Below are 17,627 nucleotides of genomic sequence, written 5' to 3' on the forward strand. Positions count from 1 at the left end.
ACATTTTACATGTATACTTACTGTATTTTTAACAGGGCAGTGGAGGTTAATATTATTTTTCCATCCAGGTATATTTGTGTAACATTAAATATCACTCACTGCATGGCAAAGTATTGTTCTAATTAACCAAAACTGAGCAAAAGAAATAATGTAGTAAAACTGCAGCTGTGGGGCTACTTGGCTAGTGCAATTTCTACTTAGAAAAATAAGCTGCTGTCTCCAGAAGAGTGACTTTCAAAATAACCTAAAGAAAAAGGACAGCGCTTTCGTCTCACAGGTATTAATGATGGAACATGATAGTAAGCTCTGATCTATCACATCAGAAGCAGCCAGCCTGGAAGAGAAAAGGAATGAAAATACAAGAGGCACTAAAAGAAAGCAAGGGAGGTCACTAAAATAGTGTAGCTTTGGCAGTCACCTGGGATGCATTAGAGGAAAAAAGCATAGATCTTGGAAATCTTCCATTACTGTATCTTGAGATACAGAAAAAGTACTCTTTTAATGCACAAAATACATATGGAACACACACAAACATACAACAAAAAGCAAATCTATCAGCACTGATCCAATTTACCCAATTACGGCAAGGAGCAAGAACGGTGTTATTCCCATGTACTTTTTGGTTGTTGATGTAGCTAGGAGGTTTGCCAAGCCAAAATAAACTAAAATATTTAGCCCAATATATGTTGCATTTTGGATTCTTATTTGTAAACCACAACACATTATGTGTAAATCAGGCTTCATCTGAAGCACCGCTCTCAATATCCAGTTTCCTGGGAAAAACACCACCAAATTTCAGTGAGATAGCACCACTAATGAACTATGTTAGGGTTACATTTTCAACATATCCATCCTCAGCTGGGAGGCATTTCATCTGCAACACAGAAGATGATCTCACTCTCTACACACATACGTAACTATGTACAAGCTGATACTGGATTGCATAAAAAATAAAGTTCCCCGAGATCAAATAGATGGTTCTCTCTGGTTCAGTCCATTAGCAGGAAGGATGTACTCCTCCAGTTGCTGGACTGCTAAAACTGTATGCAATCTGAGCAAATATTTACAAATGCAGCAGAGGAACTGTTGCTCAAGCATTTATGTAAAAGCTACTAGCCGTCATGATGGCTATACAGAATCTGCATACCCAGGGGCACCATGCCTCAGTGTACCAGTTTCTGGAGATCAACAGTTGGAGAACAGTTGCCTTCATGTCCTGCTTGTGAGCTTTCCAGTAGCATCTGGCTGAACACCTGGGAAGCAGGATGAGAACCTCTCCACTCACACCAGGGCAACTGTGAAGGTCAGCAGTGTTACAAAAGTTAATTGTTTCTGACAGAACAACCAAGTTGTTGAGGGGCTGGGGCGGGCAGGCAGAAATTGCTTGGAGGATATATATGAACTGTGGGCCACTGGTTAGTTACCCGTGGTAGATTTAAAAATATGGCATTTTTCATTTGTTTTCACACATGTTCAGACTAGGTTAGCAATTTCTTTCCACCATTTGTCTATATGCCACCATAAACTTTATCATTTTAGAGTTAAAAGAGAAACCTTGCTTAAATTGTGTGGACATTTTGCTTATAGCTTTTGACACATTGCTTAAAGCTTTCTACAGAATGACCCTCCGATTCTTTCCACTCAGCATACATTTCAGCTATTTCTCACATGGAAACCACTTTTCTAATTACCTGCATTGACAAAAGGAGCTTTTATTATGGACACAGGAGGAAACCTGGGATATGATTATGTTTGATTAAGCTTCACTATGACTGAAGCTGACTGTTTGACAGCTACCTAAAATTCTGAAACCAGAGGTCAGAAATGTGAAGGCATCAACTAATATCTACTGAAGTCTGACTGGTTCCATGCTGCAGCCCTATAGCACTACCAGGCAGTACTGGAAATAGATCTAAAAGGAGGTTCCACACAGTATTTAATATTGTGTTATACCATCCAGGAATGTCTTTTACCATGGTCAATATCCATTATGTTTATTCACAGGCAAGTCCTGTTCAGCAAAGGCTCTTTTCAAGGATAATTAAAAGCTTCCTGCTTAGGGTTGTAGCCATTTTATTGCTTTATATTCAGTGGTGCTGAAGGATTAGTGAATTGCCCCTTAATTTCCTCATCTGTAAGCTTCCTTTCATTTTTAAAAATAGTGAAATAGAAAACAGGAAGCTTCGGGTAAAGATGAAGTAGCCCTGAAAGATGTCAATAGAAATTGTCTACATTAGACTGGCTGGCAATGCAATTGTGTTTTTATTGCCACTCCCCCAACTGAAAAAACCCTTGGGAAACAGAAAAAAGTTACTGGAATACATTGACCTAGAATCATAGAATCATAGAATTGAATCATAGAGTTGGAAGAGACCACAAGGGCCATCGAGTCCAACCCCCTGCCAAGCAGGAAACACCATCAGAACACTCCTGACATATGGTTGTCAAGCCTCTGCTTAAAGACCTCCAAAGAAGGAGACTCCACCACACTCCTTGGCAGCAAATTCCACTGTCAAACAGCTCTTACTGTCAGGAAGTTCTTCCTAATGTTTAGGTGGAATCTTCTTTCTTGTAGTTTGGATCCATTGCTCCGTGTCCGCTTCTCTGGAGCAGCAGAAAGCAACCTTTCTCCCTCCTCTATGTGACATCCTTTTATATATTTGAACATGGCTATCATATCACCCCTTAACCTCCTCTTCTCCAGGCTAAACATGCCCAGCTCCCTTATCCTAATGATGTTCATTTGAATTCTTCATAAAACAGAGTGGCAACATAGAAGCAACCTATACAAGGCACTTTCGAGACACACAAATAGGATATAAGGCAATATTCTGTAAAGGTAAATTGCTCCAATTCTCAGATTGTGACTTCATTTGAAATTATGAGTATGCCACATAGCTCTGCGGATGTCTTGCAGACAAATCCACCACATTATATTATCTAAAATCTTTTTCATGAATACCCAGACATAAAGCCAATCAGAAATTCACATGTGCTCATGCAACAGCTGGCAGCATAATGAGCAGTGCACACGCACACAAAGGGAAACATGAATGCGCAGACAGCAACACGTAGCCTATAGTTTTTATTATTAAGTCTAGATGGAAAACCATGGGCCTCTGCCCTTTTTATAGATATCTTCCAAAACCAAGCTTGTTTCATTAAAAGAAAAGTTATGCCAATATTTTTTTCCTTTGTTTGTTTTAGCTGAACACAGTCTAAAGAACCTCATTAAGAGAGAATACATTTCACTTTGGTACTTGTATAATAAGGGCAGAGTGCACATCGTCAGTGAAGAGATGGATGACATTTTCTCCATGCATGGCATAATTCCTCCATCTGAAGCAGCAGCACGCAAAGGCAGTAAGGCTTGGAATGGAACGTGCCTCCAAAATGCAGCACATTGTGGGGCTGAACCCCATCTCACCTGGACTTGTCTGAAAGGTTACGTTCGAGCTGATAGTATCATTCCCTTTGAGAAAAACCCGCACTATGTACTTCTCCCCAGGAGTCAGGTCAACCAGCTCCAGAAAGCCTTTAGCAGGGGAAGATTTCACTGTTTTGTTACCTGAGAAACAGAAACTTCATATCAAAGGCAGCTAGCAGGAAATGCAGATTACTCTGTAAGCAAACATCCCTAATGCCAGGTCCAGCTACTGACTCGACACATGTCCCTGCCGATGACACCACTGACTAACACAGAGTGAACACCCAGAGTTTCTGGCACCATCAGTTCAAAGTTGAAGGGCTCGTTTACAGAAGCTCACTCCACTTGTATGTAGGAGAATTATATTTTCCAGACACCATTTAATCTAACGGAGCACCTGCTTTGGCATCGTAAGGCAGCCAGCAACCAGATGGAAGCTTATCACATTACTGGTTCAGCGATTTTGCATAAAACTAGAATTGGGGGGGGGGGAGAACCAGAAAAAGAGGGAAGACTTTGTACAGCCATCTCTGGGAAATTCTTACTTGGAACAGAAAGCGACTGGCATAGGCTTTTTGCAACTCGCAAGTGCCAGATGTGCCGAATCAGTAACAACAGCAACCCTTTCTTTGGCAGCATGCTTCTAATGCACTAGAATTGCCTTTTCTGAATTAACCTCAACACATTTTGCAAAAGATGTAGGAAAAGTCACTTCTAAACTCTTATTAAGAGCATGCACACAGATCACAACATTAAAATTATATTAAAGGTACACTGCTAAAAGCATTCAAACATAAAGTGAATAAAAAAGAACCCTGTTTGCAAACTCCAATGTAGATACCCTATGAAATTGCAAGTATTCCAATACTTCAGGAGTTTTGGAAGTGCTTGGATGCTGTGTTAACTTAACCTTAGCAAATCATTAGGCATGGAAGTCCCTAATCGGCAATGTTACAGACGTGTATGAATCTACAAATATACTTTTGCTAGCAATGGCTAGGTTAATGAGAGCACCAGGCCTGAGAATTGAAATCACTGGAGTCCTTTAAAGAAAATCTAAGCAGCTGGTTTTGACAAACCTAATTTATCAAAGTACTACAAAACTGGAAGCATGAGAAGCTTCCCAAAGAAAAGAAGATTCCCTTTCCCACTCTGTGACAATGCAGCAGCCAGCTGAGCGGAATACACAGGAATCCTCCAAATCATATCCACACAATGGGTCTTACATTGACTGCCTACTATTTAATCATGCTTGATGCAAATTCCTAAAGGGCCAGTTCTTGATTACTTAATTTAAAAATCTAAACACAATACTGTATTGATAATTTTATGGAACCAACACCTAGAACAGGACTTGGCCCAGCAAACTAAAACCAAGGAAAGCAGGTTTAGGGCACATGTATAACTTGCCCCCAAAGCTATAAGGTTGACAGTCAATGTTTAATTCTGTGACCAGCACATAACCACTTAAAAACTGCAGGTAGCATGCCAGCAGGAAGTAGAGTGAGGTATGAATGGCTTGAAAACAAAATTTATGTAGATAACTAATTATAAATCTCCAACTAAAACAAAATGTGAGCATTACTATTAACCCCCAAATTATTTGCTATAGAGGGGATCTATAGATTTTTGTATCTATTTCTGCTTCATTCTACGGCACTTACAGCCATCACAGATTCACTTAGGGCAGTGTTTTTTAAAAAGCAGGTCCTTTTTAGGATGTGTTATTCTGAATCCTCCACTGAAAGGAGTCGGCAGTTATTGTGTTTAAGAGAACAGCAACATAAAACACAGTGTCAATATAATCTGAAGGACAAGTTAAATGCCATGCCTTTGGTCCCCCCCCCCCAAAAAAAAATCCTCCATGCACAAATTAAGCAGTACAATTAGTTACACTATAATGAACATTGCATGAAAGGTCCATTAAACCTCTGAGAGATGACAGAATCTCTGGTGACATTAAGGACCCTGCAGAATTCTCGAGCTCCCAATGCTTACTGTTGATATACTCAACCACAAACTCAGTTTCAGGATCAAATGTGTGGTTCCAGGTGATGTTTGCCCAGTTACTGTTAGGTGAAGCTTTTACATCCCAGATAGGCTGCTTTGCACCACCAGCTGGCGAACAGGTTAGAACAGAGGTTAGTAAACTGGATTATGAACAGAGAGATGCATTCTAACTGCAGGCCCAGATTTAAATGAATTGTTTTCCTTAGAAGGAAATGCAGAACATCCTCCTCCTCCCCACCCCCACCAGGTATAGCACACAACAGACTGTGGATGCTTCAACATTACCTCACATAACACAAACAAAAAAACATTGCAAAGCCATTTCAATTCATACGTCACTTTAGTAATGAAAAGAACTTTTTTGGGGGTATATCTAAATATATCCTTTGCAACAGCAAGGTTTGCATATAAATTACATATTAAAATATACACCTGGATATATGCCCATGCTAATACTCTCTTCAGCCATAGCCATTTTCTCGTGCAGCCTTGAACAACCTGGTGCCCCCTAGATGTTTTGAACTATTACCAAAGATGATGGGAGTTGTAGTCCAAAACATCTAGAGGGCACCAGGTTGGTGAAGGTTGTCGTTGCACCAGCAAATTGAGAGGTACACCATTTTCAAAATGGCCAACGATAGAGACATCAATCTTTCTGCCAAATTATCTTGGAAGAAAGATAATGGCCCTAGATGGCCGTCATGTGTCCATACATCTATAAGAGAACAAATCACCTTAGGAATTTTAGTGCCACAAACTAATGAGCCACTTGCCTGTCAAAAGCAACACTCTACAGGGCAGGGTCAACTCAGCTGCCTAATTCTTACAGTGCAGAAGGTTATGTTCCCAGCCCTTATGCCAATTCCTACTTTGCAGGATTATAGAAATCCCACATAGCAGCTCCTGATGGTCTACGTAACTAGACAGGCAGAGATTTGTTAATGATGATCTGTTTTAACACTGCACCAAACCAAGGTGAAATTCATTGCCAATTCTCACTGTTTTAAAATTGAGAAAATACTGGAAAGCAAAATATTCTTGTCACTATTCTGGATAGTGGGTAACAGAATTAGCTGTTTTTAGGTCAAGTTAGTTTGTGACAACATCAGTTTAACTGGCTTCAATCCATTAGTTTAGAAACTCTGACTATTGCATTAGGCTTCAAGTCTATACATACTTACCTGGGAGTAAGTCCCACTGAATTCAGTTGGAGTAAGTCCCATTGAACTCAGTGGAACTTACTTCTGAATAGACACACAGAGAATTGTTCTATTAGTTATTATAACATGATAAAGTGAAAACAATTCAATATATCTTTGACATGAGAGCACATTCTTCAACAATACAGCTACTTTATGACTTAGAAAATGCCAGTTTCCTCCTCAGCTATACTTTTACGTCTTTACGAAAAGCTATTTCTAACAATAACAGTTCAGTTTTAAAAATGTCTATAATTTCATATCTTGATCCATCAATTGCCACTGCATGCTCATTCATGCAACATTTAGTTTTGAGCCACAGCTGAGAAATCCTTGCATCAATAAATTGCAAGCCAGGCACCAAGTTCATATGCCTGTGCTTAGAATATACATGAGCATTCCCATTGACTCCAATGAGACTCCATGCATGCAAGAAATTTGAAGCTGGGCTTAATCGGAACTACTTGAGTTTGCTTTAACTTCTCTTCAGGAGTATAAATTTACTGCAAACCATACTACATGGTTGTTTGTTTTTAAAGTGGCTAAGCAAAATGAGGCATTGTGCCCCAGTGGTCAGTCAAAGACCTTTTTCTGGATGTGTTCCTATTTCAGATTGAGGTATTTATATGCAGTAGATGTGGACTTGGTTAAATATCTGTTCCAGTAAGTTTGACACGTTGCATTTTTCATACAGGGTAACCAAATATTTGCATAGTGAACATTTGGATGTGCACATCATTTGTTGGTAGGGACCTAGCATGATCTCTCTGCAGCAGCCCTAAGAAGCAGTTCTCTTATGTAAAGATTTTTTTTTAAACGCTGAAAAGCATCATATGGTATTTGCCAAGTCCCATAATGAAACAGATGCATTAATTAATGCAACCACTGCTTTTACTACATTGTAGGGATGACAGCCAATTTAGCCCACTATATTTTGTTATAGTGTATTTGCTGTAGCTGCTTATCCTAGCCTACAGAAAGCAAGGAAAACTCTTGTGTTATACATGTGCATAAACAAAGCTGACCTGTCTCTCTGAAGAGCAAATTAATCTAAAGTAACTTTATCACGACAACATACTGAGACCTTGAATGCACAACCCAAGGATTACTTTTCATTTGCTGCTAATCTTTTATCACAGCACTGAGAAACTCTACGTGTTGGATGGTTTTCAAAGCAACCATACCTTGATGTTAAGCCTGAATTACAGGCTTAAAAACCCCCTGACAAGATCCAGGTATGGATTGGACGACTAATAGAAAAGGAAAGATGAAAACACAGTACCAGAATCCTCTACTGGGATACCTATTGTGCTAGCAATAATTGTGGTGATGGCTGCTTCTGTGGTGGTTGGAGCTTCTGTGGTGGTTGGAGCTTCGGTAGTGGTTGGAGCTTCTGTGGTCGTGGTTGTGGTGGTAGCTTCTGTGGTGGTTGTGATAGTAGTAGCTTCTGTGGTGGTGGTGGCCACAATGGTAGTAGGGCTGATGGTTGTTGGAGAGATTACAACTGGGAGAAGGAAGTGTAAAAACTACATTTTGAAAAGTATTTAGATTTTCCAGTTCTTTGGCTTTGTCATTCCCTGAAGCTAGGCGCGCATGCAAGATATGGCAAAGTGGATCAAGTCACACACACACAAACAAACAAACAAACACAAAACATACAATTGAGGGGCAAAAAGAACGAAGCCATCTGCAAAGAGGACAACAAAGCCTGAGTTTCACTTTCTTTCCTCGGCACACTTTTGACTAACAACAGCTAATGCAATTCAGCTGCAGAGTGGGCAGGTGTGGGAGAGTCCTGGAATCCATCAAAAAAAGGCGCATGCAAAACCTTCTGTAGGCAAGTGCACTGTAAACATATGGGCAAAGCAGCAGAAAGTGGGAGGCATTGACTTAAAACAAATACTTGCCCACAAACATGCTATTTGTTTTTAGGTTCCATTCACTGACTGAACAGAATGCTTCTCTTGGTTGTGAGAGCATTAGGGCACTCCAGCCCCTGTGGACAGCAAATATAGGCTTAACTGGATTGAAAAGCAAGAAAATGCATACATATCTCCGTGAGAGAACATGAGAATGGGCCTGACTCCTCAAAATGAAGCAACTTGTATGCTACAGCAAGTAAAGTTTGACTCCCTTGATACTGAAATAGGAAACTTCAAGGAACAATGCAGAACAAGAAACTGTAATTCAGCCTTTTAACGTTAAGACATGTGGAAACAACAAACAATGAACTTAACTTCTAAGTGGTTTTCACCATTCTAAAGCTACTATGTTTAAAACATATCTATTTTAAGACTCAGTAGGTTGCCAAATAATACATCTAAAGAAAATACATAATACAGTTTCACGTGTGAATGCACTTATAATGTGATCCTGTATATATCTGGGCCTTACTCCCAGGTAAACTGATCACAGCTTTAACTCATGAACATGTGTTTGCTTTTCAAACATATATAAGAAATAAATAAAAATAGCCTTTATGTATCCCCCTGAATATTTCTGATATTTCCTATGGTGGCTTCCTGCTTCTGGAATACTCTCCCCAGGGAGTTCACCTGGAACCTTCGTTACCTATCTTTAGTGGCCAGGCAAAAACGTTCCTATTCACCCAAGTCTTTGGCTAATTAAACAATCTATGGCCTTTTAAAGTGTGTATGGGGTAGTTATTCTTTCTGTTTGTTATTATGGTATGTATTTTTGTGTTTTTATATTGTAAACCACCCTGTGATCTTTGGATGAAGTACGGTATAGAAATTTTATAAATAATAGTAATAAGAGTAAGAACTCTTATACAGGTGGGACTTAGCTCAGGGTTAAAATACCAAAGGGACGCGGGTGGCACTGTGGGTTAAACCACAGTGCCTAGGGCTTGCCAATCAGAAGGTCGGCAGATTGAATCCCTGTGACGGGGTGAGCTCCCGTTGCTCAGTCCCTGTTCCTGCCAACCTAGCAGTTTGAAAGCACGAAGTGCAAGTAGATAAATAGGTACCGCTCTGGTATGACGGCATTTCCGTGCACTGCTCTGGTTCGCCAGAAGCGGGTTAGTCATGCTGGTCACATGACCCGGAAGCTGTACGCCGGCTCCCTCGGCCAATAAAGCGAGCTGAGTGCCGCAACCCCAGAGTCGTCCACGACTGGACCTAATGGTCAGGGGTCCCTTTACCTTTACTTAAAATACTAAAGTAGGGAAGGGAAGAAGATTGTCCCATTTCTGCCAAATCAAAAGGTTTTCCATATTCTTCAAAAGCACTAGGTTTTGATGATTTTTGGGCAGGAAGCATATTGTGCTAAATGGGGCATTGGCAAGCTAAATCCTATTCTCTTAAAAATGACAGAATTTGGCCTTAAGCAGGCAAGTCACCTTTAAACAGACAATTAGATTTTAAAACTCTTAGCAAAATAGAATGATCCAATTTGTTGTGGACCAGGCAGAGCAAAAATTAAATTAACACTGCACACCCTGAACTGTAGCAAAGGCATTTCTCAGTTGACAGCTTTCTGACAATAGAATTTTGTGCAGATCATACATTTTCCCTACTTTTAAGCTCTGAAGCAACATGAAATACTTATCACAGATTCTCACACCTTGCAAATTTCAAATTATTTATTTTAGATGAGGTTGGACTTCAAATTGAAGCCCATTCCCACACTCCAATCCCCATATTGTGTTAGTTAAAAAACCCAACAACCCTAGTTTTTGTAGAATCACACACACATGCTGTAATATATATATACCATAATTGTAATGTTAGTCTGTAGATAAGGAACAGTTTTAAGCTGATCTGCTTACTACAGCATCAGTGCTGTATACTTGCTCTGTCTGTTTAAGATTTTTGGCAGAGCAAGCTGAAAATGGAATTTAAGGCATTTTTAGTCTTCCCTGAATTCTCCCGTGGGGTCAGGACCTGAATCCCAAAAAGGATATGAATAGGAAGAGAAATAGTGCTTTTGGTTAATAACATTGTAAATGGACTCTTTGTTAGTGAATTCTAGATGAAATAAGATGGTCTGGGTTAAGACCAGAGGTCAGGCTACATTATGAAAATGGACCTTCCTAACTGCAGAAAGTCTTACTAGCCATTTTGGCTTTGTTATATTGCTCTCTCTGCAAAATGTCTCTGAAAACTCTTGGCTGGTTTGCTGTAATACAGATTGCTTCTGAAATTTAAACACATGGTAGAAAGTAGCTCAGCTACTGGGTACTGCTCTACCTATAAAACCTGCTGCACAGTTTGATGGCTTTTGTTTGTCTGTTTTTGTAAAAATTAATATCAGAATATTTAACGCTGGAACTTTAAATATGGCCCACTTAGTGATCTAATCCTACAGAATACTAGGTTTTGTCACTCTCAAAATGTGGAAAGATTACAGCTGCAAGCTTCAATCAACTAACCCAGGGATGTGAAATCAGCTAAAGCTTTAATGACAAACTAAAAATCTGCACAATTAATCAGCTGGGCCAACAAGAAACAGACATCTCACATGGGAAGTCGTGAATGCTTCAATAATGTGTAACATACCAGTTCTCTCCTCCCTTCACTAATTTGGACTAAACAGAATTTGTCCCCCCCACATCCTCATTCCAGTTTGTATCTGGGAGGCAAACTATAGCTTCCAAGGAACAAACCGCTAACAGTGCATAATTGAAATCAGCGGGCAGGATTCACCTAACCAACCCCATCAGCAGAAGCCCTGTGTAAGGACTTGCACAATGGGGCTTCCTTCCCCCTTCCAAGGTCCCCCCAAAAAAAATATTGGTTGGGGTTTTTACCTCAGAAGAAGCCCCAGAATAGTGCCTCGGGGGAGAAGACCAGGCAGGGGGAAGAGGGAGCCCGACTGCACATCGAATTCCACTCAGTACATCTTTTAAACCTAGATCTTGCATAAAACTGATAGGCCGTGAACTTATGGTTTTCCCCTAAGCCGTTTTGTTGCTGCAATTGGGAAAATTCCATATTCTCAATTTCCTGTTTTTAAAAAATGAATGCCAAACTGGTGGGCTTTTAATTCTAAACGATGTAATGTAGCTTTCATTTGTTACACTTCCAAACTCTCCACACATGACTGAAAGTGTCCTTTTCCTTCACCCCAAGTCTGACTTCCCAGTCACAAGAAGCCAAGGAAGGCTTTAAATCTTGAGGATTTCATTGTTGTTAACAGTCTTGCCATCCCTCAAAGTTCACTATATATAATGAGTTGGCTTAAGTGCCCCTTTTATCATCTAGCTTTCGACCTCCTCTGGGTCCATGAGGGTCAGACGCTTGATATTCTCCAACAGAGCGAGGGTTGGAGAATTACTCCAGCATTAAAACGAAAACACACGTTCTCATGAATTTCTATAACAAATGAGGTTTGGAGTGAAAGATTAATTAAATACACTTGAGATAATCACAAAAGCTGTCTGGACTACAAATGGCTCCCCTGCTGCAGAAGAACCAAGATATGCCCCCCCCCCAAGCGCTTGCAGGTTCACTGAGGTGGACACACATATGGTTTTTTGTCTTTGAAGGAGCTTGAACAAAAGATGCATGACACCAAAAGAGAACCAGTACATAAAATCAGAGACCAATGAAAATCATCACACTATACAGGTAATCTTCCTGCTGCTTTTGTCCAACAACATAATAGGTGTAAAAGAAATGAAGACACCAAGCAGCCAACAATACTATCTATATTGCAGGATCTTCATGATAAACTAAGTGTTCAATTCAACATCACAGCAGATGCCACAGCGATAGCATTTCATACCTTCATGCAAAAGCACAGCAAATGAAATAAAGTCACTTTAAAGTGTGTAAGATTTGTCAAACAACACTGAAGAAAAACCCAGAGAAAGTGCATTATATAACCAAGGAACTCAAGCTTAGGAAAACTAGCATGTATACTTTATAGAATATGACAGAGGGAAAGTGGAAGAGTCTGAGTTCTCTTAGGGCCTTTCTGCACTTACCATTATAGTGGTAGAGTTGTTAGGTTTGGGGCACTTTTTGGCTACACAACATTGACATTATTCAGCTAGTATTCTGGAATAATGTACTAAAGAAGCTGCCTTTTCTTGTGCTGCCAAATAAATAAATATTCTGACTCGGGAAAGATCCAAAATGGATCTTTGTGTGACATGTGAACAAGCATTGTCCTATTTTCTGTGTGGAGGGTTGGTGGGTGTTGTTTGGGAGGAATCTGTTTCCCAACACTTCCATCTGATGGGTGCAAGCAGTTCAGAGGAGAGCTTTGGCCAATGCAGAGTCCAAGTCCAAGTACTGTCCTGACAGCAATCATAGGCTGCATGCAAAATTTCATTGCAGCAACTAGGTTTGCAGTAGCTCAGGCAGACACGTAATTCCTCTTCTAGTCTCCTAGACAACCACAAAATTACAATTCTGGAATACTAGGCATTAAATACCCTGGCCCTGAAAAAAGATATCCAGGAAAGGGCTACCCATGCGCAGAATGCCAACATTTTCTGGCTGAAGGAACACGAGGGTCTGACTACAGCCATAGCACAATTCTCACTTCGGTACAACTTTTACTTTTTTGTGGAGAAAAGAGGCAGCCCTTAATCTTTATTAGGAATCAATTTGTTACTGAACTCCCTTCCTGAAGCTTCTGATTTCACTCACCATTTAAAACTGCATCCAGCTTTTCACCTGGCATGTTTCCTTAGATGCAAAAAAGTTATTTCCTGCAATTCCTAGAACTTTCCGTGACCTAAGGTTCCATTATGGAGCTGGTATTCACCGGAGCTACTCTTCTTTAACTGGGTCCAACAGCAGCCACACAAAGTACTTAGTACAAAAAGCAGGTCCACCCAAATGATTATCTTGGGGCAGCACAACTGCATTGTATAGCATAACTACGGCAACCATTGCTGAATGTTTACTTTCAAAGAGGGTGGGGAATCAAGCCCTGCTCTCATAAAGATAAAGCTGCAGAAAAATGTCCAATCTTTGGGCTTCATGTTTGGATGGATATGAAGTTAGATTAACAGATGCGGGCAGGTTTCCTGCTGTGGCAATAGGAAGAGAAAGAACTAAACTGGCCAGATGGAGGAAGATGGAAGCAAAGTGTAGCACTGGAGAGTGGTTGTGTGGGTTTAGTCCTAATCCTAATAAAGGTATTCCTTCATTTGCTTCTGAATATTAAACACATGACAGAAAGAAGCTCAGCTGCTGGGTACTGAAGGGCGAAGGAGGGGACTGTCTTCTCATTTGAAATCCAACCCTTTAATGAGAGTGCACTGCGGGCTTAAAGATAAAGGGAGCCTTTGATCAGAAGCAGAGCCTTGCTGCATATGAGGAGTGACAAAGACATACTGTGAAGGGCAATGGACACTTGGGCAGCCATCTAAGGGAGTTGTGCAACCACACAGTGTGTGGTACTGGAAGCAGCATCTGAGCCATAACCCTCCTTGTGTCACAATGAGGACTTCAGGACTTTGAAGCCCTGTCCCTCTTCTAACGCACTTGGGTAACGTTACCGTTATCAACGCACAGGGGAGATGGGAACTTTGAAAACATACTAAAAGGAAAAATCTGATTTTAAGACAGATCCCACTAAGGTCACTATTTTGGCAGCAGAACGCTGCATAAAAGACAATGGCCATTCAGCCACGTTAAGGTCCCAACAGATAGTCATGGCCGGGTATTTCAGCTGTTTTTTAAGGACATCAAATGTGGGTTTGGTTTTGAAGGTGCTGTCAGCTGAAACCGCTGGCTTGCTTGCCTTTGACTATCAAAACCTGACGTTTAATACATCCATCTGTCATTTGCTTAAACCTGCATTTTTAGCTGTATGATAAAACTGTGTCCCTGGAATGCTGGAATAACATTGAATTTCTGTCCATCTATCCTATTAAGGGTCCATAAATTAGCCTTGCTGAACCTGGTGGCCGTCAGATTTATATATATGTTTACTACAATTCCCATCAGGTCCTGTCAGTACAGCATCAGGTTTAGGAAGGGTGTCATGGAGCAAGTTTGCTCTAACCACTATTGGGCACAATTTACCCTTCAGCAAGGATTAACTTTGGCAAGGAGTGACAATCATTTGCTGGAACCGTGCACTTCCCTTGATGTCAGTGATGCAGATAAACAAAGTGCACTAGAGGCAGGCTTTTCTTACACAATTTATAGAACAGCATGTCTGGGTTTATTACCTTGGTATGTTCCATGAGACTGTGTTTAATTGCTATGGTGTAAGAGTCAGTGAAAGCAGGCTGAAACACACAGATGTGCAGCTTTCTAGCTGATTAGCTAAAAGTAAATGAAACCAAGAGACCCTCACTAAGTAATGATTTTCCCCAGAGTAAAGGGCTCCACTTATGTTCATAGTCTCAACCTCTATACCCAGATACAAATGCTGCCTGCTTTCATTAGCAGAGACGAGAACGCAGAATTTGAGGCTCTGCCTAATTAAATTGAGTGTATTATTACTGAGCCTGCTTCGACAAATATGCAGGCTGAATGGGGAAGGTGGGGAATCTGTATGCAGAAAGAGATACATATCTATATTTCACAGAGATATATTTGCATTCATACTGATTATCCAAACTTCAATTTGATGCAAAGGAGGACAATGCTCATGTACCTAGAATAGCTGGACTGAAGGAATTTTAACAGGTACAGGTCGTTAGGAAGGGGTAAGAAAAGCTTTACTTGATGGGCCTCTTCAATAGAAGTTATTTCACACAGGAGTCCTGACCTTTATATATAGTCATTCTATCTGTGATGGATAAGAGGAAGGGAAAATCAAGACAACACGCTGAGGCTTAAAAGCTGCAGAAATGCAAGGAGCAAAGTCTGAGAGCAAGGTTGTTCTAGATAATTGGAGGATGACCTCTATTTGCCAGAACGGCAAGCAATAGATACACAGAGCACAATTTACACAGAGCACAATTTCCTTTGGTAGTGAGATAACCACATATATTCCTTATTTAAACCAATACACATAGTAATCAATGTGTTAATAATTTCTAATTCAGCAGGTTTTGTTTTGGTTTTTTCTCCAGTCCCCTTAACGTTTTTTCTAAAATTAAATGTAGCACCTTAAAGGCTCAAGGTAGAAATGTTTCCCTACTAACTGCTGAACATTTACAGTTTTCAATGTTGAACAGGCATCCATTCATTTACTTTTAACCTACTAAACTGAAATAACTGCTAGAAAGGCATGGAACTCAGCTGAAATTCCCCCATCACTAATAGTGTAATCTCTATGTAAGTCTACTCAGAAGGGAGTTCAATGACACATCCTCCTTGGCAAATGTGTATAGTGCTGCATCTTTAAAAGTACACTTCTAGAGCCCTGGTACTGCCATGCACAAAGGAAACAACTAGACACACACGTACTATTATTTAATTATTCAAAGAAGATTCTAATGGGCTGTTAACAAGAACTGCCTTCCCAGAGTGTGTGTACAGCACTTGTAGGCTTGGGAAGGCTGGATGAATATTTTATAAACACTGATGGGGAGCCAAACCTATTTCCAGGAGAGTTTTCCCTTGCTTTGGCAATGTGAGGAAATTGAAAGAGAAATAACCCATTAATTTGCTCCAAATCTAACGACTGCAAAACAAACAAACAAATAAATATATAAATATGCAGACATGTAGTCATTCAGTAAGTGATATAAGTGCCAAATTGAATGAACCACAAATGTGAGGACTGAAATATGGTTCTGCTGAAACGCTAATCATTTTAGGCTTGTATCAATATAGCACTAAGTAATCATCCCTCTGGCGTAAGGATTTATGCTGGCGCAACAGGACTTTCTGCCCCTCTGTACCCTCTCCAAATATGCTCCAGAGAGTGGGCGAACCAGTAGGAAAGATTTAGGGGCCATGCATGGAGAGGTGAGAGAAAGTCCTGTTGTCCGTGTAAATCCTTGTGCTGGCTGGATGGTTACTTAGCACGGCATTGCATACAAGCCATTATTCTCATGTCAATCTCTACCCTTGATTTTGAAGCATTTATCTCCCATTTCTGCATATGGGGAAAGACTAGCAAATTCTTTATTTTCTACCACTTGACATCCAGTCTTTTTCTTCTTGACGAAGAAATTTGTCAAGAGCTTGCTTTATAAACTTGGTGGAGTTTATAAAGCAACAGCCCAAATAACGTGCTACCCAGTCCTATTCCACAGAAACCAGTGGCTGATGCTTCTTAGGCACAGAACCAAAAATTCTAAAACTTATTCTTTCAAGAGTCAGATCTTTCTGAGATTTTAGTTGTAACTTCTTACATATTAGCAAAACTGCCTCTCTCTAGCAGAAGAGCCAGAATCAATCACTTAGGGACTAGTTGTACCGCATAACAAAAAACAAATTGATCCAGATTTATCCTTAGCAAATGAAACTACAATCCTTTAAATCAGGGTTGCAGGAGAGCAAGGCAGACAACTCTAATAAGCCACTTTCTTTCATCAGAGCACACTGCTGGATTCCTAAGTGTACGTGAGGAATGTCAAATCCTTCCCTGTCCCTAATGTAAACCTTAGGTCTAGCTTATACAGTGGATAATATCACATCATAAAGAAAACATGGAACTAAGAGCCTTTTGCTCATAGTGCACATGTCAACATTCATAGGATCTTGGCAACCACACATGCATTTACTCTGTAGGAGCTGCAAAACACCACTCATAAGAGCTAATAATTTTAATGTATGCCGTGCTAGACTGGCATCCTTTTAAACCAAATTGGACAGGCCCTTTTTATGTAGGCCATGCGACTGTTTTCACACTGTGGTCCAGCAACCCCTGAAGTTTCAGTTCATCTAAATGTACAGCTTTGTTCTATTCAGTTTGTACATCAGTTCAAAATATGCTAGACTAAAGGGCAACTGTCAGCTTTAGAGTCTGAGTAAAAGGCTTTTTTTGTTTTGACATTGCACAGAATATTGCTCTGGTTCTATCAATTTTATGTCTCCAAAATTGTCAGACTTGGGTTTCTTGACACTTTCCAGTTTTGACTGTTAATATTACTAGATCTTATGATT

General features: G+C 40.2%; 1 protein-coding gene across 21 annotated transcripts in view; it reads right to left on the bottom strand.

Moving 5' to 3' along the window:
* The window catches only part of NFASC (neurofascin), a 176,875-nt gene that overhangs the window by 17,194 nt on the left and 142,054 nt on the right, over positions 1-17,627 (bottom strand). For 9 of the 21 annotated variants that reach the window (XM_081916289.1, XM_081916293.1, XM_081916295.1 and 6 more), the window contains 3 exons: positions 7,919-8,140; positions 5,357-5,545; positions 3,428-3,568 (listed from right to left, as the gene is read on the bottom strand). The exons of 9 other annotated variants lie outside the window; for them this stretch is intronic. In XM_081916289.1, the coding sequence (XP_081772415.1) occupies positions 3,428-3,568; positions 5,357-5,545; positions 7,919-8,140 (552 nt within the window). The remainder of the gene's footprint in view (positions 1-3,427; positions 3,569-5,356; positions 5,546-7,918; positions 8,141-17,627) is intronic. 3 more of the 21 variants (XM_081916296.1, XM_081916279.1, XM_081916281.1) reach the window with 3 other exon arrangements.

The sequence above is a fragment of the Podarcis melisellensis genome, assembly GCF_964234715.1.
Source record: "Podarcis melisellensis genome assembly, chromosome: 6".
NCBI classification, from domain to species: domain Eukaryota; kingdom Metazoa; phylum Chordata; class Lepidosauria; order Squamata; family Lacertidae; genus Podarcis; species Podarcis melisellensis.